General features: G+C 44.0%; 2 protein-coding genes and 1 pseudogene across 2 annotated transcripts; 1 reads left to right on the forward strand and 2 right to left on the reverse strand.

Moving 5' to 3' along the window:
- Positions 1 to 7763: 7763 nt before the first annotated feature.
- LOC125548841 (putative E3 ubiquitin-protein ligase XBOS34) lies at positions 7764 to 14453 on the reverse strand. The gene is made up of 9 exons (XM_048712374.2): positions 13783 to 14453; positions 13535 to 13649; positions 12859 to 12939; positions 12680 to 12768; positions 12462 to 12553; positions 12287 to 12368; positions 11295 to 11397; positions 9153 to 9238; positions 7764 to 8819 (listed from the first exon to the last, which is right to left on the reverse strand). The coding sequence occupies exons 1-9, from the start codon at positions 13882 to 13884 to the stop codon at positions 8025 to 8027; spliced, it is 1545 nt and encodes a 514-aa protein (XP_048568331.2). The 5' UTR covers positions 13885 to 14453; the 3' UTR covers positions 7764 to 8024.
- LOC147990158 (uncharacterized) lies at positions 9344 to 10721 on the forward strand (annotated as a pseudogene).
- Positions 14454 to 16562: 2109 nt separating the features above from the next.
- UVH6 (RAD3-like DNA-binding helicase protein) lies at positions 16563 to 22623 on the reverse strand. Its single transcript, XM_048712393.2, has 11 exons — positions 21623 to 22623; positions 21417 to 21499; positions 20922 to 21325; positions 20646 to 20839; positions 20262 to 20442; positions 19531 to 19655; positions 18404 to 18493; positions 18027 to 18105; positions 17842 to 17918; positions 17242 to 17350; positions 16563 to 16899 (listed from the first exon to the last, which is right to left on the reverse strand). The coding sequence occupies exons 1-11, from the start codon at positions 22444 to 22446 to the stop codon at positions 16789 to 16791; spliced, it is 2277 nt and encodes a 758-aa protein (XP_048568350.2). The 5' UTR covers positions 22447 to 22623; the 3' UTR covers positions 16563 to 16788.
- Between the last annotated feature and the right edge of the window lie 470 nt (positions 22624 to 23093).

Raw genomic sequence — 23093 nt, forward strand, 5'->3', positions numbered from 1 at the left:
CACATCCTGATGACTACTTGATAGTTTAGTGCACCATACTTTACGGCTTAGAATCGGGATTCCAATGACATTTTGAACGCCAAAGAACATATGAGATGTTCCAAGAGCTGAAATTGGGATTTCAGGATCATGCCCGTGTTGAGAGGTGTGAGACCTCTGACAAGTTCTTTTGCCAACAAGATGGAGGAGAATAGCTCAGCTAGTGAGCATGTGCTCAGAATGTCTGGGTGCTACAATCACTTAAATCAAGTGGGAGTTAAACTTCTAGATAAGATAGTGATTGATAGAGTTCTCTAGCCACTATCACTAAGCTACTAGATCTTCGTGATGAACTATGACATGCAAGGGATGGAGTTGATCCCGGAGCTGTTCGCGGTGCTTAAGACCGCAAAAGGTAGAAATCAAGAAGGAGCATCAAGTGTTGATGGTTTAACAAGACCACTGGTTTCAAGAAGGGCAAGGGCTAGAAGGGAAACTTCATGGATGGCAAACCAGTTTCCGCTCCAGTGAAGGAACCCAAGGTTGAACCCAAACCCGAGACTAAGTGCTTCTATTGTAAGGGGAACGGTCACTGGTAGCGGAATTACCCCAAATGCATGGTAGATAAGAAGGCTGGCAACTTCAACAAAGTATATACATGTTATTAATGTGTACCTCACTAGTACTCCTGGTAGCACCTGGGTATTGGATACCGGTTCAGTTACTATTATTGGTGACTTGAAGCAAAAGCTACGGACTAAACGGAGACTGGCTGAGGGCGAGGTGACAATGTGTGTTGGAAGTGTTTCCAAAGTTGATGAGATCACCATCACACGCTCCATCTGCCTTCGGGATTAGTATTGAACCTAGATAAATGTTATAAGGTGTCTGCGTTGAGCATGAATATGATTAGATCATGTTCATTGCAATACGGTCATTCATTTAAGTTAGAGAATAATGGTTATTCTGTTTACATGAATGATACCTTTCATGGTCATGCACCCTATGTGAATGGTTCATTGAATCTCGGTCGTGGTGATACACATGTTCACGCCAAAAGATGTAGAGTTAATAATGATAGTACCACTTTCTTGTGGCACTGCCGCTTAGGTCATATTGGCGTAAGATGCATGAAGAAACTCCATATCGATGGATGTTTGGAGTCACTTGATTTTGAATCGCTTGACACATGCGAGCCATGCCTCATGTGCAGGATGACTAAGACCCCGTTTTCAGGTACAATGAAACGGGCAAGTGACTTGTTGGAAATCATACATGCTGATGCGTGTGATCCAATGAGAATTGAAGCGTGTGGTGGATATCGCTATTTTCTCATCTTCACTGATGATTTGAGTAGATATAGGTATATTTACTTAATGAAGCACAAGTCTGAAACGTTTGAAAAGTTCAAGCGATTTCAGAGTGAAGTTAAGAATCATCATAACAATCATGTTCCTACGATCTGATCAAAAGGGGATTTTCTGAGTTATGAGTTTGGCAAATCACTTAAGACATTGTGGAATTGTTTCACAGTTGAAGCCACCTGGAACACCACAGTTGTAATGGTGTGTCAGGACGTCGTAATCGAACCCTATGAGATATGGTGCGATCTATGATGTCTCTTACCAATCTACCGTTTTCATTTTGAGGTTATGCGTTAAAGACAGCTGCAATCACTTTAGATAGGACACCATCTAAGTCCGTTGAGACGGCGTCATATGAACATTGGTTTGGCAAGAAACCAAAGTTGTCGTTTCTAAATGTTTGGGGATGCGATGCTTAGGGCTTCAGCCGAAGAAGCTCGAACCCAAAGCGGACAAATACATCTTCATAGGATACCCAAAGGTAACAGTTGGGTATACCTTCTATCTCAGATCCAAGGGCAAAAATGTTTGTCGCTAAGAACGGGTCCTTTCTCGAGAAGGAGTTTCTCTCGAAAGAATTGAGTGGGAGGAAGATAGAGCTTGATGAGGTTGTCGAACCTTTTACCAGAGAGTGATGCAACATAGAAAGATGTTTTCTGTGGCGCCCACGTCTGTTGAATAGGAAGTTAATGATAGTGATCATGAAGCTTCGGATCAAGTTGCTATCGAACCTCGTAGGTCGACAAGGATATGTACTACTCCTAAGTGGTACGGTAATCCTATCTTAGATATCATGTTGTTAGACAACAATGAACCTACGATCTACGGAGAAGCGATGGTGGGCCCGTATTCCGACAAATGGTTAGAAGCCATGAAATCTGAGATATGATCCATATATCAGAACAAAGTATGGACTTTGGTGGACTTGCCCGTTGATCGGCAAGCCATTGAGATAAATGGATCTTTAAGAAGAAGACGGACGTGGGCGATAATGTTACCGTCTATGAAGCCCGACTTGTGGGAAAGAAACTTTTCACAAGTTCAAGGAGTTGACTACGATGAGAATTTCTCACCCGTAGCGACGCTTAAGTCCGTCGGAATCATGTTAGCATTAGCTGTATTTTTCGATTATGAAATCTTACAGATGGATGTCAAAACAAGTTTTCTTACCAAGTTTTCGTAAGAAAAGTTGTGTGTGATACAATAAAAGGTTTTGTCGATCCTAAGGATGCTAAAAGGTATGCTGGCTCCAGCAATCCTTCTATGGACTAGAGCAAGCATCTCGGAGTCGGAATATATGCTTTGATGGAGTGATCAAAGCTTTTAGGTTTATACAATGTTTGCTAGAAACTTGTATTTATAAGAAAGTGAGTGGGAGCACTACGACATTTCTGATAAGTATATGTGGATGACATATTGTTGATTCGAAATGATGTAGAATTTCTGGAAAGCATAAACGGTTGTTTGAAGAGTGATTTTCAAAGGAAGACCTGGATAAAGCTGCTTACAAATTGGGCATCAAGATCTATAGAGATAGATCAAAACGCCTAATGATACTTTCAAAGAATGCACACCTTGACATGTTTTTGAAGGAGTTCAAAATAGATCAGTCAAAGAAGGGGTTCTTACCTGAGTTGTAAGGTGTGAAGTTGAGTAAGACTCAAAGCTTGACCACGGCAGAAGAAAGAGGAAGGACGAAGGTCATCCCCTATGCTTTTGTCATAGGCCCTATACGGTATGCCATGCTGAGTACCGCACCTGATGTGTGCCTTGCCACATGTCTGGCAAGAGGGTACAAAGGTGATCTAGGACTGGATCACCAGATAGCGGTCAAAATTGTCCTTAGAGGAGTAAGGAAATGTTTCTCGGTTATGGAGGTGATAAAGAGTTCGACGTAAAGAGTTACGTCGATGCAAGCTTAACACCTATCCGGATAGCTCTGAGTAGAGATACCGGATACGTATAATGGAGCAACAATTTGGAATAGCTCCAAGTGGAACGTGGTAGCAGCATCTACGATATGACATAAAGTTTTGCAAAATACATAGGGATCTGAATATGGCAAGACCCGTTGACTACAACCTCTCTCACAAGCATAACATGATCAAACCCAGAACTCTTTGAGTGTTTATCACATAGTGATGTGAACTAGATCATTGAGTCTAGTAGACTCTTGGATGTTGGTCACATGGCGATGTGACCTGTGAGTGTTAATCACATGGCGATGTGAACTAGATTATTGACTCTAGTGCAAGTGGGAGACTATTGGAAATATGCCCTAGAGGCAATAATAAATTAGTTATTATTATATTATATTTCATTGTTCATGATAATCGTTTATTATCCATGCTAGAATTGTATTGACAGGAAACTCAGATACATGTGTGGATACATAGACAACACCATGTCCCTAGTAAGCCTCTAGTTGACTAGCTCGTTGATCAATAGATGGTTACAGTTTCCTGACCATGGACATTGGATGTCGTTGATAACGGGATCACATCATTAGGAGAATGATGTGATGGAAAAGACCCAATCCTAAGCCTAGCACAAGATCGTGTAGTTCGTTTGCTAAAGCTTTTCTAATGTCAAGTATCATTTCCTTAGACCATGAGATTGTGCAACTCCCGGATACCGTAGGAGTGCTTTGGGTGTGCCAAATGTCACAACGTAACTGGGTGGCTATAAAGGTACACTACAGGTATCTCCGAAAGTGTCTGTTGGGTTGGCACGAATCGAGACTGGGATTTGTCACTCCGTGTAAACGGAGAGGTATCTCTGGGCCCACTCGGTAGGACATCATCATAATGTGCACAATGTGACCAAGGAGTTGATCACGGCATGATGTGTTGCGGAACGAGTAAAGAGACTTGCCGGTAACGAGATTGAACAAGGTATCGGGATACCGATGATCGAATCTCGGGCAAGTATCGTACTGATAGACAAAGAGAATTGTATACGGGGTTGATTGAATCCTTGACATCGTGGTTCATCCGATGAGATCATCATGGAGCATGTGGGAGCCAACATGGGTATCCAGATCCCGCTGTTGGTTATTGACCAGAGAGTTGTCTCGGCCATGTCTGCATGACTCCCGAGCCCGTAGGGTCTACACACTTAAGGTTCGATGACGCTAGGGTTATAGGGAAAGTATGTACGCGGTTACCAAATGTTGTTCGGAGTCCCGGATGAGATCTCGGACGTCATGAGGAGTTCCGGAATGGTCCGGAGATAAATATTGATATATAGGAAGTATGGTTTTGGCCACCGGAAGTGTTCCGGGCATCACCGGTAGTGTATCGGGACCACTGGAGGGGTCCGGGGGTCCACCAGGAGGGGCCACGGGCCCCGAAGGCATACATGGGCCAAGTGTGAGAAGGGACCAGCCCCTAGGTGGGCTGGGGCACCTCCCCACCAAGGCCCATGCGCCTAGGGAGAAGAGGGGGCAAACCCTAAGGGCAGATGGGCCCTAAGGCCCATGCTTGGTGCGCCTCCCTCTCCCCCCCACTTGGCCGCCACCCCAGATGGGGATTGGGGCTGCCGCCACCCCTAGAGTGGAAACCCTAGGTGGGGGCGCAGCCCTCCCTCTCTCCTATATATAGTGGAGGCAAAGGGGCAGCCCAACACATGAAGTCCTTCCCCTGTTGGCGCAGCCCTACCCCTCTTCCTCCTCGTCTCTCGTAGTGCTTGGCGAAGCCCTGCTGGAGTCCCGCGCTCCTCCACCACCACCACGCCATCGTGCTACTGCTGGATGGAGTCTTCCCCAACCTCTCCTTCTCCCCTTGCTGGATCAAGGCGTAGGAGACGTCACCGGGCTGTACGTGTGTTGAACGCGGAGGTGTCGTCCGTTCGGCACTAGGATCATCGGTGATTTGGATCACGACGAGTACGACTCCATCAACCCCGTTCACTTGAACGCTTCCGTTTAGCGATCTACAAGGGTATGTAGATACACTCTCCTTCCCCTCGTTGCTAGATTACTCCATAGATTGATCTTGGTGATGCATAAAAAAATTTAAAATTCTGCTACGTTCCCCAACAGATATTCCACCTTTTTTCACCAGCATATGACAGTGCGTGTATGCTATGAAATCATATGTTGGGGCGACCAATATGCGCTTCTAGCCTTAGCGAGGATTGCAAAGTATTTGTTGAGACTAGGACCACATCATGGGCATTACAGTGGGGCGGTTGTTCCTTGATACGTCTTAAAGGTATCTATAATTGTCGTATGATTCATGCTATATTTCTAGCAATTACATACACTTTGGCAATACTTTGTATCAACTTTTATTGGGCTAACATTTTCTTTTGCGGAGGGGCTAACATATTAATCAAGTGACAAGTGCTAGTTCCTGTTTTTTTCTCAGTTTGAGAAAAATACCTATAAAAATTCTGACGAAAAATAATAGGAAAATAGTTCAGGAAGTTTCACATCATGCGAAGGTGCAGGAGCCAAGGCCTAGCCCCAAGTTCCCCTTGCATTAATCAGTTTTTTTGCGGCAAGCGTTCTGGAATAACATGGGAGAGGGGCATGTGTTGATGACCAATTCTACTTGCATGAAATCGTCCTTAAGATGATGTCAAATAAAAAAAGTACTCAACATGAAAGTTACGCGCCTAGTCCAGGTGAGCATATGTCCTCTTTGAATCATCTTAACCCAAAAGCATATGCAACCTCTACATGAAAAATATTGACTTGTATAAAAGATTGGTCCTAGAGGTTCCGGGCTACCTCTGGAATTTGCAAGAAGTTGTAAAAGTGTACATGAAAAAATAGCCTGAAGGTTCCAAACAACCTTGAGCCTCTGGGATGATCAAAAACTTGCAACAACATTCTCAGAGTACCCTAGAGGTTCCAAGTGATGCCTTTGAGGTGCCCGGAGGTTCTAAGCTCACTTGTCCACACTGAGATAGGTTTGATATTTAGGATAGGATTTTGAGAGTTTTTCTTGTACTAAAAATCCAGTCGCCTCATATGTAGATGAGAGATGATAGACAGTTGATACAAGACACAATTGAATAAATCAATCCGATACCATTTCTGTTTGCTCCCCGTTTTTTGTTGTTCGTCGTATTCGACAACCTTAAGGCTATAGGGATAGTTAGGCCAACCGAGGGCAGCCCATAGCCGCCACGCTCCCAAAAGGATCCCTCCCATGCATGTGTGTTCTCAACCTTCAAGAAACCTCGACATCGTGTTTTACATATAACGATCTCGACGAGGCTTCCTCTTCCGACATGCCTTACATAGCGTGCTCGACGCTTGGGACACACGCTGATATGTTCGAGTGCGAGTAGTTTCATGTTAGTCTAGCCTATTTAGCCCATGTCGACACTGTCCACCCATAGGAGACATCAATTAGCACACCTCTTCTTGTTGTGACTATTTCCTTTCGTTAAAAAGCAGAGCCACACTCTAGTTACATAGGTTGTAATCTCGCATCCAAAGCAAAATGAGAAAAGAAGAACTGGTGACGGGACGATTAGGACTTCGGCCACCAAGGCCCATGGGCATCCATGCTTCTCGTCTTTGGTTGCCTAGGCTTCAACAACAAACGTGTACCATCTCGTATCCCCTTATTCGTGCAATACTTGTTAACGAGCGCTCCCCCTCATCCCCTCATTAGATGTTTGTACAATAGTGGTTAATGAATGCTCATGAGCCTAACGAGCAAGCTTTTGCTCATTAAGCTTAACAAACATGAGATTAACAAGTCAAGCATTAATTAGTCAAGTAGCCCATTAATCCTTCCTTAGTTTCTATACACTAATGACATATCATAGATTTTTTTTTAAATGAGTAAAGTCTGTAACATATACTTTTTCGACATATTACATATAATTTATTAGTCAAAATAAAGACTGAAAATCATGTGCCCACGTTATAAACTCGGATAGAGGGAGCACAACAAAAAAAGGGGGTTAAAGCAGAGTTGGGTGTTTTGGATACCGAGCTCCATGGAGGCCTTAATTTTGAAAAATTCAAAATTCAAACTTCTCAGTTTAGAAAAATCTGAAAAACAATATACATGTATACAAGGATGTAATGTATATGTGTGTAAAATTTCATGATCAAACACCTTGAATTGCGAGTTGCACAAAAAAAACATGGACTTAGAGAATGAACAGTACATGTGATGAAAAGCCACATATTTGTGTTTCTTTTTGTAGCTCTCATTTTAAAATATTTCATCATGAAAATTTACACATATGTACATTATGTCTCCAGGTATATGCATATTTTTTTCAAAAAAAAAGAATGAAACACAAAAGTATGAATTTGAAATTTACAAAATTAAGGCCTCCATGGAGCTCAGCCTCCATTTGGCATTTTCGTTCGAAGCCAGCATTTGCAGGTGCTCTAAGGCCGTATGGATAACTAGCTTCGTAACCTAGCAGAAGCAATACTCGATACCATGAAAGCAAAAGCAGTTCAGCTGAATCTCTGATCATGACAAATACGCCCACACTCTTCGGTACAAAATAGAAAGTCTTAAAACTATATACATAAGTTGCCTTCAGTGTTGTAGCTTCAAGATCACATAGAACTTAATAGGGTGTGGAGTAATTTGTAATAGTACACCTGCAACAGCAATATAACATTACTTCTCATATCAGAACTTAATAGGGGGAAGCATCCATCAATGCTGTGACATGCTGCTTCATTGTTTTAGCTGTTCAAACTGCATACAGGCGGATAATCTGGTTGATCTTGGCACGACAAATGGGGCACCCCCATTTCTTCGACTCGATATCCTTCAAGCAGGACATGCAACCAGCCATGTGACCACATGGAATGCAGGCTCCTTCCACAGGAGCATCCAAGCAAATCACACAAGTACCAGAGGGGGTGTTACCGCTGCTGCTTGCACCGGCTTCATTTTCTACAGGTTTTGCAGAGTTTAGCGCCGTACCACCACCTTCCGTGGGTGGCATGGTTACATCAACTGGTGTGAAATCTATGGACGGATACTCAATAGGGCCATCGTAGAAGGTTCCTTCAGCAAGTGGTGGCGCAGTTGGTGTTGGAAGAGTTGGAAGTACAGTTGGTGTTGGAACCGGAAGTGCAGTTGGTGTTGGAACCGGAAGTGCCTCAGGTGTAATCGCAATCGAAGGGTTGTTATTTTGACTTTTGTTAGGTTTCAATGAACTTTGGTTAGAGCTTGTTCCAGGTACATCCCATCCATTGTATTTGCTGCTGCTTGGAGCATCAACCTGTGCTTGGCCACTCGTTTTTGAAGGCGCTGGAGAATCTGGTGAGCCCCATCCGTTGAGAGAGCTGTTCGTTGATGTCATTGGCTGCACATTGGGCACTCCCTCTGCTATAGCTGATTGGATGGAGGCATTGATAGCCATCGCTAACTCAACATCCTCCTTACTGGGAGTCGATTCCGCTGAAGGCGCCGAAGACGGATTTGGAATTGGATTTGGACTGGGGGCATTCACTGGTCGTGCAGGAACCATGCTGGCAACCTAACAAAAGAGGATCTATGCATAATTAGATTATTTGTTTTTTCTATACTGAAGTTAACAAATTTTGTTGATTCTCATCAACACAAACCAAACTTTAGTTCAACATTAGTTCAAAAAAAATGTATTTGCATCATAATTATTGGTTACTGAGCTATGTACTCGTATACACACATTCTATAAGAGGATGTTGGTCAAATGAAAACTGTGAAAACTGAAGATTAATCTTCCAAACTAGTTCAGAACATAGCAAGAATAACTAGAGCCTGTCTCAGATCTTGAGACAGAAAATTCATTAGCAAGGGGAAACATTTCAGGAAGTTCAGCTTATATCACCTGTGCCATGCCACAACATGCACTGTAAAATGATCGAAGCTGCTGCTTGTCACCTTCATAAGCCGGTAAAAGCTTGTATCTAGATTCTGCAAATATTCAAATGTAAATTAGAACAGCATGACCTGGCAGCAAAAGTCCAAGTTTTATTTGCAACATAGTAACATTTTAGTGCAGGCCATCTGACAGAAAACATGCTATGTACAATAATAAAAGGTACTTTCTTACAGACAGCCATGCAATAAGTATATAAAATGTAATGAAACGTCACTAAAAAATGTGAAGTACCTATAGTCCGTTTTCCAACAGAACATTTGCACAGAGATATGCACTTTGGATTGCCGGCCGGCTCCCCGCTTGGAAGGCCAACCTGATGAACAAACCTGGGCGACTTGCACTGGTGAAGTCCGTGCTGAGTGCCATCCCCGTGCATCAACTACTCGCCTACGCGCCGCCAAAGAAGACGCTTCGTCAAATTGGAAGATTGAGTGCTGCTTCTTGTGGGCTGGCCGCGCTGCCGCCAACGGAGGCCACTGCCATGTCAACTGGCGCCGCGTTTGCCGCCCCATATCGCACGGAGGCCTGGGAGTCCAGGATCTGGAGCGCGCTAGCCTTGCTCTGCGGCTACGATGGCTATGGTTCTCGCGCACTGACCATGAGCGCGCCTGGAATGGCCTGGACCTACAATTCTCTGCCGAGGAGCGAGCGCTCTTCTTCGCGTCCACCACGATGACCCTCGGAAACGGAACAACGGCATATTTCTGGGAAGACCGCTGGATAAATGGACAGTCCATTTGTGAGATAGCCCCGGCACTTTACAAGTGCATACCCAAGCACCGGCGCAAAATCCAGACCGTCGCTGAAGGACTGCAAGGCCATAGCTGGGCCAGGGACATTCACGGGACCCTGGGCATACACGAGATTGGCCAGTACCTTCAAGTCTGGCTGGCGATCGAGCATATCACGCTCTCAGACACCCCTGATCAGCTAGTTTGGAGATGGACGGCCTCCGGTATATACTCTGCTCGCTCCTGCTATCTTGCCACCTACCAGGGATCCATGACTTGCTTCTCGTGGAAGCTCATATGGAAGAATTGGGCGCCGCCAAGAGTGAAGTTTTTCCACTGGTTGGCCAACCAAGACCGGTGTTGGACGGCCGACCACTTGGCTAGACGCGGTCTCCAGCACCAGCCATGATGCCCACTCTGTGACCAGGCTCCCGAGACAATGCGCCACCTCCTCTTGGAGTGCCCCTTCGCCAGGCAGACTTGGCATGAAATCCTATCCTGGCTACGGATGACCACTGCAGGGCCAAGCCACGAAGATTCACTCATGGACTGGTGGCTGCAGGCCAAGCAAAACACGCCAACACTGATCCGTAAGGGCCTAGCCTCCATTGCTCTGTTGACACCACGAATGATCTGGAAGCAGCGCAACAAATGCATCTTCGAGGGCGCCCAGCCCCTGGTTCAGGTGCTGGTCTCGAAGATCAAAGAGGAAGCCGAGCAGTGGGCAAGAGCGGGCGCCCACGGCCTACGCGTCATTCTGCCGCCTACCTGGGACGTGCACTAGTTTCACTGACCCTCATTTGTAATTGACCTCCTAGGAGGAATGTATCAAAACTCTACCTTTTCAATGCAATGAAATGCAAAAGCCCTTTGCATTTTCTCAGAAAAAAAAGAAGAGCAAAATGAATCACTACATACATGTGTGCACGAGCGATGTAGAGAGCAGGAGGAATCACTACAATGTAGAAATAACGAACTAGCTTTATGTGAGATAATTTAATGTGCAAACAACAAGAGTGATAAAGCATACATGACTATGTGTGTGGTTGTAGTAATTTTCGTTCTCCTGTAGAGTAAAACCAAACTCATGAGTTCCTCAAAAAAAAGAATAGATCTCCCAAGTCCTAACTCTAACCTCGTGTTTCCATGCCAAAGAGTGATAAATAAAAGAATAAATTTGAGTAATCAACCACACAAGAATTTGTGTTCTGCTCTTTCAGCAAATAATTTTTTTAGTGAGATGGCCATATGATATTAAATTGCAGTAAAATGGCAAAGATTGATAAAGCATGTAACCAACAACACAAACATGCAATTCAAATTTGCATAAACTGAAAAGATGAAATATTGCACGTACTTGTAACTTTGTCAAAAATTGTCATGGAAGGATCAGCCAGATTATACTTTGGTTCCTCAAGTTGAGATTTCCAAAGTTTGACAACAACACGAGGTTTAGCAGCCTGTTTATTCATAAAAAGTATGTTACAAATAATAAGAAACTTCATAAAATATATACACAAAAATACAATAAAAATAGCTAATACAAATATATAACAAAATGAAAGTAGGTGTAGGTTTTCCTTCGGGACAAGCTGGTTTAACAAGATGCAAGTATAGGTTCTCTGGTTGGATGTGTGAGGTGATGCTGGTAAAAAATGATTGACTAGAATTAAGAATGTTACGAAAACAAACTAAATGCACTATCCCAACTTTATTATTGTGGATTAAGACATTTGTAATATACCTTAATTCATATTTAAGGAATAATCAATATACATACTAATTACTAGACTAATCCCCTAAGTGGTGCGGACTCCAAGGCTGCACACGGGGAAAGCATGTTTCTATAGACCTTCCTTTTTTCATCCGTCGATCCGGTTACCAGGTGCAAACCAACAACCTAATCAGGAGGATTGGAGAAGGTGCTGCAGGAGCTATGCAAGTGCATGGATTAACTAACCAATCACCCTTCTGAGTATATTGTGCCACAATAACTGTTGTGAATCTCAATTCATGTGCAAGAAATCAAAAAAAAAATAGAGACATTGTCATGTATCAAATAATAAAAGGCCAGTTATGTGCAATTTTCTCCAGAAACTCAAATTTCAACACAAATAATATGACAAATGCTACTGGTTAGTGATTACTGAACTAGACAATGTGGGAAGCATACACTAGAAACAAATGAGAGGTCAATAATTACATTACTGCTTATCTCATGTTAAATAGGAAGAGTTCCATAAAAGAGTTGTTCACTTTGCGGGTGATATGAATATGTCAACATATCCAGCATTATAAACATTACTAGGCTACACCATACCAAAGCAGCATTTTAGCAGACTTTCATACCTGCAATTCAGGATATATAGCTAACTCAAGCTTGACAGGTCTTGTCGGGCTCCGTGCTTCACGTGGTAAAATCACTGCCCAACTGGGGAAAAGATTTAACTTAGGTTAGAGACACGTAAAACATACTCACATCTATGTGCTTGTGGTACGCGATGAAGTTTCACGGGAATATTACATCTTCCTAGTCATGAACTGAGGAGCAAACGCTTCCAAGAAACCAGGACCATAATTCTCCCTCATCCATCCAGAAAAAAGAGAAATCCGTCCCTGAAGATAATGAAGAACGAAATAGCAACCAATAAACAACTTAAAGAACAAATAGCAACAAACGAAAATGTGCAAGTCAAATCGAAGTATAATAAAGCAAAATAGGACGTGAAGTAAAAAATATACCTCTATGGCCCTTACAACGTTCACATGACCCTTTTCTCTAGCCAGGTCAAGTGCGGTATTGCAGTCATCATTTGTTATGAATGGATTAGCTGCAAATAAATCATAAACAGAAGGTTTTTTAACGTACAAAATTCAAATGGCAAACAATTGATACATGGTACTACAGCAGCATCGTAAACCTCCATGTGAGAGAAGTAAATGGACAGTCGGATCGAGTCCTTTTTTGGCAGCATGGTGCAATGCAGTCCCAGCGTGTGATCCTACAAACAGAAAAAGAAAAGGGAGGCATTACAACAATGCGACAAAAAAATGATAACCTATTTTATTTAGCATGCATCCAGTAAGAATCCTATGGATTCTAATTTGTTTAACATAGAAGGATCACATTTCGTTAAAGCAGAGTTGCCACGGTGCAAGTCAATCAATACTGTAATGTTACAGTTCCCTTGATTGAGTTGATTCTGTTTTGCATGGCATGCAATCCTCAAACCTAATTAAACATAGGCTATATTTTTACTTGCGCACATATTGTGCTGGTTTCTATTTGAGTGAGAAATTATAGTTAGAAAATTCAAGGTGTCCTTTCCATATCCCAAAGTATGCACAACTTTAAAACTTTTGGGCTATGGTCGTATCAAAATCAACTCACTTTGGGTTTTTTTTCTTATAAAACTTACTTTTGGTTGAAGCACCACAATAGACTTGATCTAATTCCTAGGTCCAAACTAAGAATAACAACAAATTGGTACTCACTCCACTCCATCCAGAAAAATCCCCTGTTATACATTCTAGGAATAATGGAGAGAATCAACTAAAGCGAAGACGCTAAGTTTGGTATGAGAAAAGCGTCCATACCAGGCCGATATGCATTCACATTTGCACCCAACTCAAGCAAAGCTTTAGCCACATTCAACAGATCAGGGCGCATGCTGGCGACCATCAGGGGCGTCTTCCCTTCCTTGTCAATCCACTGCAAGCAAGCAAGAAATTCAACCCCAACAAGAAAAGTTAACTCACTTGATTCCCAGCTTTACAAGACCACAATAGACTTGATCTAATTCCTAGGTCCAAACTAAGAATGCTGTGGAAATCGCTGTCCTTGCCTCAACGCCTGCGCCCTGCGCCCGGAGGTTCCGAATCCCCTCGATGTTGCCGTAGTTCACCTGCTGGTACAGCAGCTCCTCCTTGGATTGCTGCATCCCCATTTGGACTCGCCGGACGGTGCAAAGGCAAAGTTGGGGAATGAAGTGGGAGAGCGGTTCCCTTGCCCAAAACTGGATTTTTTTTTTATTGCTGAACAGAGGATTTCGGTAGTGGTTGCTCCAGCTGAGGGTGCAGAAAGGGAATCCCAACTAGCCGCAGCACGGAATCGGAGCGACTCCGAGGCAAAAGATCGCGGGCTAGGGGGGGGCAAGCCGGGAATCCCCACGGCGGCGGCGAGGAGCGAGGGGCTGCGGTTGTGGATGGGGATTGGACTGGACCGCGGCCAGGAAGAAAATTAAGGAAAGCAGCACAAGAAAAGCTCAGAAAGATGATCAAACCAAATAGGGAAATCCGGGGGTCTCCAGGCAGCAGAGGATGGCCGGGATGAGATCCCCCGCCGCGGGAGACGGGGGCAGAGGGCGAGAGTTGGCGGCTGCGGATGGGTTATTTGGTGATTGCGGGTGGGACTTCAACGCGTGGTTGTTTGGAGAAGAGACGAAGTTAATGCGGCATCAACATTTTTCCCGGTCTCTAGGCTTCAGGGCGAAGGGATTGGGACTTGGGGAGAAGCGCTCGCCGACGCGGGATGTGACGGAGCGCTGCGGATTCTCCACGTTAGAGACACTAGGCTGACTTTGTTGATCAGATTATCTACTACCACTATAAAAAGAAGAGAAGAGCAGATCCAAACAATCACATTCATTCATCATCAAAATCTAATGGCTTTTAATCACTCTGTGTTTAACACTATCAACCACGCAACAAGCCACGCTCGATCAATCGCTAATCTACCCGCAGTAAAAAGGAAACAAAACCGCCCGCCCGCACGACCTCCTCCTTCTCCCGCACGACCTCCTCATCCTCCCGCGCCGTTCGCAGCGGAGGATTCTCTGACTTGGAAGAGCCACGTCACAGACACTAGGCTGACTTTGTTGATCAGATTATATTATTACAAAGATACAAAGCATCTCAAATATGATCAAAATTACATAAAGATCTCCAACAATCACTGCCATACCAAAGCGACAACTGGAAAGCCTTCGTGCGGGTGCCTCAAGGACCAACACCTCGAAGCGGCGATCGTCGTCGTCGGACCTTTGAATCACTCTAAAGAATCTGACACATGAGAGATCCTAACCTCGCCGCCTTAAGGAACCGGTAGAAACTTACGTTGTAGCTTCGTCAATTTTGTCTTGTCTCACACTCTTCAACATATTGCAAAATTGTTCGTGCCCGATTCACTGATGCGAGCAAATCCTTCGTGTTGCGTTAAATGGATCCGGCGACAAGCCCGAGCCGTGATGAATTCAGACTCGCACTCATCATCATCTTCCTTCGTGCGGTCTTTTCCTCTTTCACATCTTTCACACCTAGACAGAGGGAGTAGGTAAAGCCATCCTTAAGGATTCTAGAGGGTGCTTGGATCTAAGGGACCTATTTTAGTCTGACTAAAAATAGTCTCTTTAAGAGGCTAAAGTTTCAAACACCCCTGACTAAAGAGGAGCTAAAACTAGTCTTGAGACTAATTTTTTTTAGTCAGGGGTACCCCTACTAAAATGTGGATTAGTCCTCACTCTCCTCATTTAACTCATCTCCTTTAACACAGGCGAGTTCTGAATTGGAGGGTTGAAGGATAATAAATGCTCATTAACTTGATTTTAGTCTCTTTAGTATTTAGATCCAAGCATGGATGGGGCTAGCAAGTTTTAGTCCCACTAGTTTTACTCATGAGACTAAAATATATCCAAGCACCCTCTCAGTCGTCCGGTGTGTCCGCGCGTGAGACGACCCTGCTCCATCCCATATGCGCTTTTGGTTGCTTGCATTACCCCACACAGAGATAGCGAATCCAGATCCTCAAACGTGCCCGGGCGCTCCATATCCATCTCATAGTTGGGCGGGATATGAGAGGTGTTGGTCAGTCCGGGCATTTGAAGCCCCTTTGAGGCGTCCATCTGAATCGGATTTTGATGATTGGTCAGTGACCGGGCAGGTTGAACGTTTGAGGCCGATTTAGGGTGTCTGACTGTAGATGCTCTAAGAGAAACCTATTTGCTTGCTAAGAAGGCCCGATTCGAATGTCCACGAATATTAAAGTTGCCCAGAGTCTGACTAACTAGGAGCGATTAAATAGGCCATTTCCATTGAGTCGAGCTAAGCCAGGCGCAAAAGCGGGCCATGATGTTGACGACGATGCAGGTCCGGCTCGGAGGGATCCGGCTTGTCTGCTTCTGTCTTTTTTCCTTTTTTCTTTATAATATAATCATCTTCTCCTGATTTTAAAGGAATGAGAACAGATCTTATTTTGTTCCAATCAAATCAAGCCACGTATGCAGAAGTATGGATGAGCGCACAAACGGGGAGCAGGCAAGTCTCGTCCGGCTCAGAGGGCTGGCGGCCAAGGACCTTCTTCAATAGCACCCGCTCACTGATCCGTTTGTTAACTGTCAATTGTCTCTACAATTTCTGCTCTTTACAGGACGGGACGCCCAGCACGAGCGAGGCCAACAGCCAGCCCGAAACTGTTTTCTTCTTCACAGCCCGACATGTTTGATTGGGACAGCCGATTGGACTTTCTTTCGTCCTTGTAAACATTGTAACGTCGTAATAAAGCTTCGGAGTTTGTCTAAAAAAAACTGTTCAAAGTGCACTTAACTAAACCCTACGCTCAGGCCCCCCATTTGCAAGTGTATTTATTTTCCCTGCATTCGGCTATTCATTCGTTTTGAAAACATGGTGTCGAACCAGTGCTCCAGGACATCTGGTGAAGTTCGAGCCAATGAATTCATGAAAACTGCAGCTAAAAACTGAATTTATGCTTCAGCGTGATCATACGAGCAGCCAAAGAATTTGTACATCAGCAACTTTGACTATTGTGCACTACAGGCTACAGCACTCTCTGGGTTTCACATCTCCATGGCGTCCCGAGCCATGTCCTGCAGGTCCTCCTCCGTCAACAGCGTCTTCTTCCCGCCGCTCCCAGCCTTGTCGTATGGCTGCGCCATCCTCCGGAGGAACTGCCACGGAACAAAACACAACTTTATTTATTTTCTGAACAAAACAGATGGCTACTTGAACAGAAGTGAGAAAATCCTCTAGAAGAACAAGACATTCAAACGAAATTCATGAAAGCAGACATGGAAAAGAATGACTATGCTGACAGGTGGCTACAATTATAACAAGTTGCATTGCAAGCAGTTGGAAGCATGGAAACTGTGCGTGTTTAGGCATTGCTGCTTGAGTGGAAGATGTCAGCATTGCCTCGTCCGCAACCAAGACGGCTTGCGCTTTTAAAAGCATCCACGTTGCAATGTCCCAAAGCAATTGCTAATCGAGTAGAGCAATGTAAGGGAACATACCTCACGGGCTGTATGGAGAGCCATATCGGTGCTCAGATTCAGGTGCGCGTCGTGCAAGTGTGACAGTATCCATCCCGGCAGTTTGGACCGTTTATCATGCCGACTGTATCTGCGAGTCACAAATGGCATGTCACTTAGCAAGCATTTGTAGTATGACTGCTATGGGATGAAATGATGAACTTAAAAGACCTCGGACCAGAAAATACATATAACAGATCTGCAAGATATATTGATGTTTGATGAGCACTATATGTTTGATATATGGTGTAACCAAGCCTAGAGCTCCTGAGCATCAAATGAAGCAATGACTATAACTAGTTCGGTTCTATCTGCCACAACCATTGACTAAAAAAGTACACTATTTAGTGGCAAAGCCCAATTTTAACTGCCAAGGGAATTTCATCAAATCAGATTAAAATAAGCATTTTCTTGCTAGTTGACCACAAGCCCATCACATGTTCAATGCAACAAACTTTGGGCTTGTTATTCAAGAAATATACAGATTCAAAATTGCTTGGCTAATCTAAAGGGCACAGGATTTGAGTTTCCTCTAAGCTCACTCTAATTCCCACGTCAAGGCAGTATCAAGTAGACAAGTACCTCTTGTCAGCAAATATCATCATTCCATAATCTGCCTTAGAACGAATCACACGGCCAACACACTGAGCAGCTTGCCTCTGACAATAAAAAGAATTCAAAATGTAGAGAAAACCATGTTAGGAGATCTTGACAGTATATATAAAACAGTAGGCTTTACTCCCTTACAATCAAAGAAGGATTAGTACCAATGCGTCAAATGTCAGAAAGTCACCCTCCTTTATCTGAAAAGTTTCTCTTAGGTACTCCAACCTAGCACGCAATATCCTGCTCGTAGACATGGGACATATATATAACACGGCTGTTAGAAGGTACTCCCTCCGTTCCAAAATAGATGACTCAGCTTTGCACTAACTTTAATACAAAGTTGAGTCATCTATTTTGGAATGGAGGGAGTAACCCTTACAAGCAAGAAACATTGGGACATAAATATATCATTCAATCGACACAGCATTATTATTCTGTGCATGCATACGATGAACCAAAAGTACTGTTATCTTATAGACCAAGACCGAGGGGTGCACAAAATTAAATCCAAATGTATAAAAGCAAAGTTGGTCCTCACTTGCTGAGTGTGTACTGGAAGGGAACACCAAACATGATCACAAGTCTGCCATAGTGTCGATCAAAATCAATACCTTCAGCAACTTTGCCCCTGAAAAGATCATACCGTTAGCAAGAGTGACTCGTTGACTCGTTGTTATGATAATTTATTATTATGTGTGTGTATGTACATCGTATATCTCACAGTGTTAACTGAGTAATGCTTAATTGCTTATTATAACCTCCTGATCACAAGAAAATAAGCTAATAATGAAATCATTCTTTTATGACAATTCAAGTAAGCCTCTTTGATTTACATGATTCCTAAAACACAGGTAAAGGAAAAACGCAGGATTACAATGGCATGCCACTTGAATCCTTTAAGGGTTTGAACCAAAATTTGTTTGGTTGCACCGCAGGAAAAACAAATGATTCTTTAGGAAATTTCCTACAAAATGTAATGCAGTGGAGTCCTTGGGAAAAGTCTGCATTGAGATACTCCCTCCGTTCCGAATTACTTGTCGCGGGTATGGATGTATCTAGATGTATTTTAGTTCTAGATACATCCATTTCTGCGACGAGTAATTTGGAACAGAGGGAGTACAATCCTAAGAAACGAACAAACATCATAGAAAAATTCCAATCCACCAAAATTCCTATAAAACCCTTTGAAGCAATGAGGCCCAATGAAAACAATTTTGCATGCAAACTTACAGTGCTACAAGAATCCTTCGTATTTACACATGCACAGACATGTTGGTTGCTGTTTGATTGACTGAATGTGATAGTTTGCTTGATCTGGGATTCAGCAGTTGACTTGGTAACAAACTGGAAGTGTTGACATGCATCTTGATGAGTTACCACCCCACTAACTAGGTCATTCAATTGTTTTGGTCGATTCATGAATGCATCTTACTCTCTTTCTAATATTCCCTAGGCAGTTTTTAACAAGTTGGACATAGAAAACACTACTGATTAAAATATCACAATAAATCACCACCACTGTAGTGATAACTACTTTGATCGGGGTCAAAAGTCAAAAATAAGTTATATGCTGCAAAAGTTTCAAGCATTCCTATCATCGGTTCAGCTGCAGACTTATAGTGAATTTTGAAGGGTGGTCTCAGACTTGCAGTTAAAAGAACAAACCTGGCAACTGAGAAGAAGATAGCTCCTCTTCCACAATCGCATGCTTTTCTGTAATTGTCAAGGGCCAATGTTGTTTCAACAACATCTGGTGTTTCAATGAATACTAACTTGTGCTGCATGATGTCCTGCACAATAACATCATAAGATGGGCATTCTTTGGGGACTAATACATTTATATGTATCTTCGCAACATGAGGAAACTACAGAATCATACAAGAGGAAGAAAAAATGGATGCCATCAAAAATCACAGCGTGTAGAAACTTAACGGAGCAAGATTTTAATAAAGTTTCATCTCTTCTATTAGAAGTTTAGAAGACACGTGAGTACGTGACCACATTGCATACATGACAAACACGATTCTTATTCTTTACTGAGACATTACACATTATCTGTATAGTGGCTACTAACTATCCAACTTCATATGCATGTTACTGATAGTAAGAACACAGATGGTCTCTACACGAGTAGTTGATACCCTTTAATGTCAACACAGCTCAGCGGACCATCCACTGCTTAACGATATACAGGTACCTGAATAACTTTGCACGTCATTATGAAAACATGACACTAGAACGCTTAAACAGTAAACACCATTTAATTAATACAGTGTTCCAGAAGATCTAGTCTACTTGTCCAATTGAGATGGTCAATTTACGAAGTCACATTACAATCTAAAGTCCAAATTCTAGACATCTCCACATCAGAATAATGTGCTGGTGAGGGAAATAACCTGTAAAATACCCATTTCATTCCAGCTGTTGACAATGCCATCCATATAGCTGTAACTGACAAAGAAACAGACAATGCCATCAGGAACAGAAGAAGCCATTTCTAGCAAGAGGCGGCCATAATTCCTCACAACACCAGGATCACTGCGCATGTCGAACTTTGTACTCACAGGTAGCTGATCACTGAAAATGATCGAATGGTTAATGTTACACAACTGGATTCATATCATAACATAAAAGGTAAAACAAGAAATTTGAGAGACAACTAAACCGGTTGCATATAGCACTACCATCGTGTTATTCTACTAGCATAAGGAGCATGCAATAAGTGTGTTTCCAAATATAGAAAATTGAAATATGAAAGCACAAATGGATCCAGATCATACCTTCCTCGTGTCAACACCATGGGACATATACAATCCCTTGTTAGGGACATTGTGAAGCTCCTGCTTATAACAGGATTAAAATTCAAAAGACGAGGGTACAGATCGATTGGGCTGAGAGTTCCCGAAGTGATGACGACAGTTTGGAATCGATCGAAAACAGGCTGTATTGCGAGTGAAGCGTCATGGCAACTCAGCTGCAACACACCCAACCACATTAGCACATTGACACTCAGCTTGTAACAATTGCACCACAATCTTATAGAGTAGGTTGGATACCTGAATCACGGGATCACGGACTTCAGGCATTCTATCATCATAGGGTTCTATTATTATAGAAAAACCACGCGAATAAGTTCCAATCAATGTGGCAAAGTCACAAATGGTCTGGATGTGCATGAATTCATCCGTGTCGGTTATCTCCAATGTAAGCAATAGAGAATGTAAGCGGTCATAACAAAACCTCAGCATTCTCTGGTCAATTCCAGCCTGGGAATGGATTGAAGCAACAAAGGAAACAGGCATTTCATTCTCAACATTCTCTGTTTCAAGCCGTCCATCTAAGAATCTCACAAGTCTCTTCAAGACAGCAAGAAAATGTTCAGCCTTCCTGATATTTCCAGGTACAGCCTCCTTCAAAATGTCATCAGGCAAGGATGGATTTGCAAGCCAAGCATCGGATACTTCATCACAAGAAACACATTATTATAAACTGTCCGGTAAGGCCACATAATCAACATTGCAAATCAGATAGTGAGGAATAAAGATACTCACTTGGCAGGTTTCCCCTCTGTGCCAATCCATCCACCAGTCTATTGTATTCAGCACGAAGCCTATTGGCATCGGTGGCCTTGAACCTTCCTACCAAATAAATCAGTTAGTGAGCAACCTTTACCTATCCATCTACAATTTTGACGATTTTAAAGGAAACACCCACAATCCTGAAAAGAGCAAGTATTTACTTCTTCAATGCTCAGTACCTATCGATCTCTTGCGAGATGCGCCGCAGGTTTCGCTCGGCACCTTCCAGTGTCTGCTTGCGGACGCTGACACTCAGCGCCTCAATGCAGACGTTATCGATGTTGTGCGCCTCATCAAACACAACCACGCATTCTTTCTGCATCTCCCGGGACACAATGCTGGCCACCTTGGGGTCAAGCAGGTACTGGTAGCTGTAGACCACCACATTGGCGTATTTTACCATCTGCCTGGCGAGGAAGTAGGGGCATATCCGGCGCTCACGGCCAAGCGAACGGAGGTCGGCGAGAGTGTAGACCCCAGGGGGCATGAAAGAGGCGAGGTCGCCGGCGGCCGCAGCCCGGTCGAATGACTCGAAGTATTCGCAGAGAGGGGTGGACTCCGGGTCGGAGGCGGCCTTGTCGCGGACCCAGGACGCGGTGAGGCGGCGGCAGGCCGTGTCGACGGAATCGCGGGCGGCGGAGGCGGAGGCCTGGGGGTGGACGCAGAGGTTCTTGCGGGAGGAGAGACCGAGCGCGAGGAGGGAGCGCGAGGCGGCGGGCGGGAGGTGGGAGAAGAGGAGGCGGAGCTCGGCTAGGGTCTTCTCCATCTCGTGGACGGTGCGGGTGCAGTAGAGGAGCCGGAGCGGGCGGGAGGGGTTGGCGAGGGAGTAGGAGGTGATGAGGGAGATGAGCGCCGCCGTCTTGCCGGTGCCCGTCGGCATCTCCAGCAGCGCGTGGCCGCGCGCGTCCAGGGCTCGCTTGAGCTCGCCCATGTACGCGTGCTGCTCCGGGTAGATCGCCGCGTACGGGAAGTGCACCGTCAGGCCTTCAAGATCGAACTTCATCGTGGCCGCTAGGAGGGTGGAAGCCGCGGGATTGGGAGTCGGCGGAGCCGCCGCCGCCGCTGCCGCCGGGAGTAAAGCTCGGGAGGTGTTCGGTGGAATTCCGCAGGGCGGAGGAGGGGGCTGCCTCGACCTAAGTAGGCCTGCGGGCGCGTCACTCTGGACTGGCCCATATGATAGTACCTCCTCTTTGCAGTTTGCGCTTCGTCTATTTCCCGACTCGAGAGCTCCAGGGCTATTTCTCGACGGTTGCGCGAACGGAAAACCCTATTTGCCGCTCTCTGCGGCAAACAGTCGGGCTTCCGCACAGGCGCTATCGACCGATCGCTCAGGGTGGGTCGGCCTGTTAACGTAACAACCCGTTTTGGGAACCTTCAAGTTCCTTGCCGTTTTTTTTCCGGTTTTAAGAACCTTCTAGAAGCTTCCTGAACAGGTTTTTTCTTTAATTATTTTTTTAGTTTTTCTTTTTGATTAGTCTTTCCTTTTCTGCTTTCTCTCTATCTTTTTTCTGTTTCTTTTTTTCTGACTTTTTCTATTTTTTCTTCTTGCTCTTTTATTTTTGATTTTTTTCCATTTTCAACTAATATTTCAGAATTTTTCAAAAGCAAAATTTTCAGATTTTGTTCAACTTTTCAGAAAATGTTCCTGTT

Source organism: Triticum urartu, chromosome 1A (assembly GCF_056163025.1).
Source record: "Triticum urartu cultivar PI428250 chromosome 1A, HENAU_Tu73, whole genome shotgun sequence".
Classification (NCBI taxonomy): Eukaryota; Viridiplantae; Streptophyta; class Magnoliopsida; order Poales; family Poaceae; genus Triticum; species Triticum urartu.

What these genes read in the sequence shown, in the direction of transcription:
- LOC125548841 (XM_048712374.2), bottom strand. Translation starts at nt 13,884, where the DNA reads ATGGGGATGCAGCAATCCAAGGAGGAGCTGCTGTACCAGCAGGTGAAC. An exon ending in TGTGAATGCATATCGGCCTG is followed by an intron (nt 12,940 to 13,534) that starts GTATGGACGCTT and finishes TTCTGTTTGTAG; the next exon opens with GATCACACGCTGGGACTGCA. An exon ending in TTTACTTCTCTCACATGGAG is followed by an intron (nt 12,769 to 12,858) that starts GTTTACGATGCT and finishes ATTTATTTGCAG; the next exon opens with CTAATCCATTCATAACAAAT.
- UVH6 (XM_048712393.2), bottom strand. Translation starts at nt 22,446, where the DNA reads ATGAAGTTCGATCTTGAAGGCCTGACGGTGCACTTCCCGTACGCGGCG. An exon ending in ATCTTCTTCTCAGTTGCCAG is followed by an intron (nt 18,494 to 19,530) that starts GTTTGTTCTTTT and finishes TGATCTTTTCAG; the next exon opens with GGGCAAAGTTGCTGAAGGTA. An exon ending in ATGATATTTGCTGACAAGAG is followed by an intron (nt 17,351 to 17,841) that starts GTACTTGTCTAC and finishes TGTGACTCGCAG; the next exon opens with ATACAGTCGGCATGATAAAC.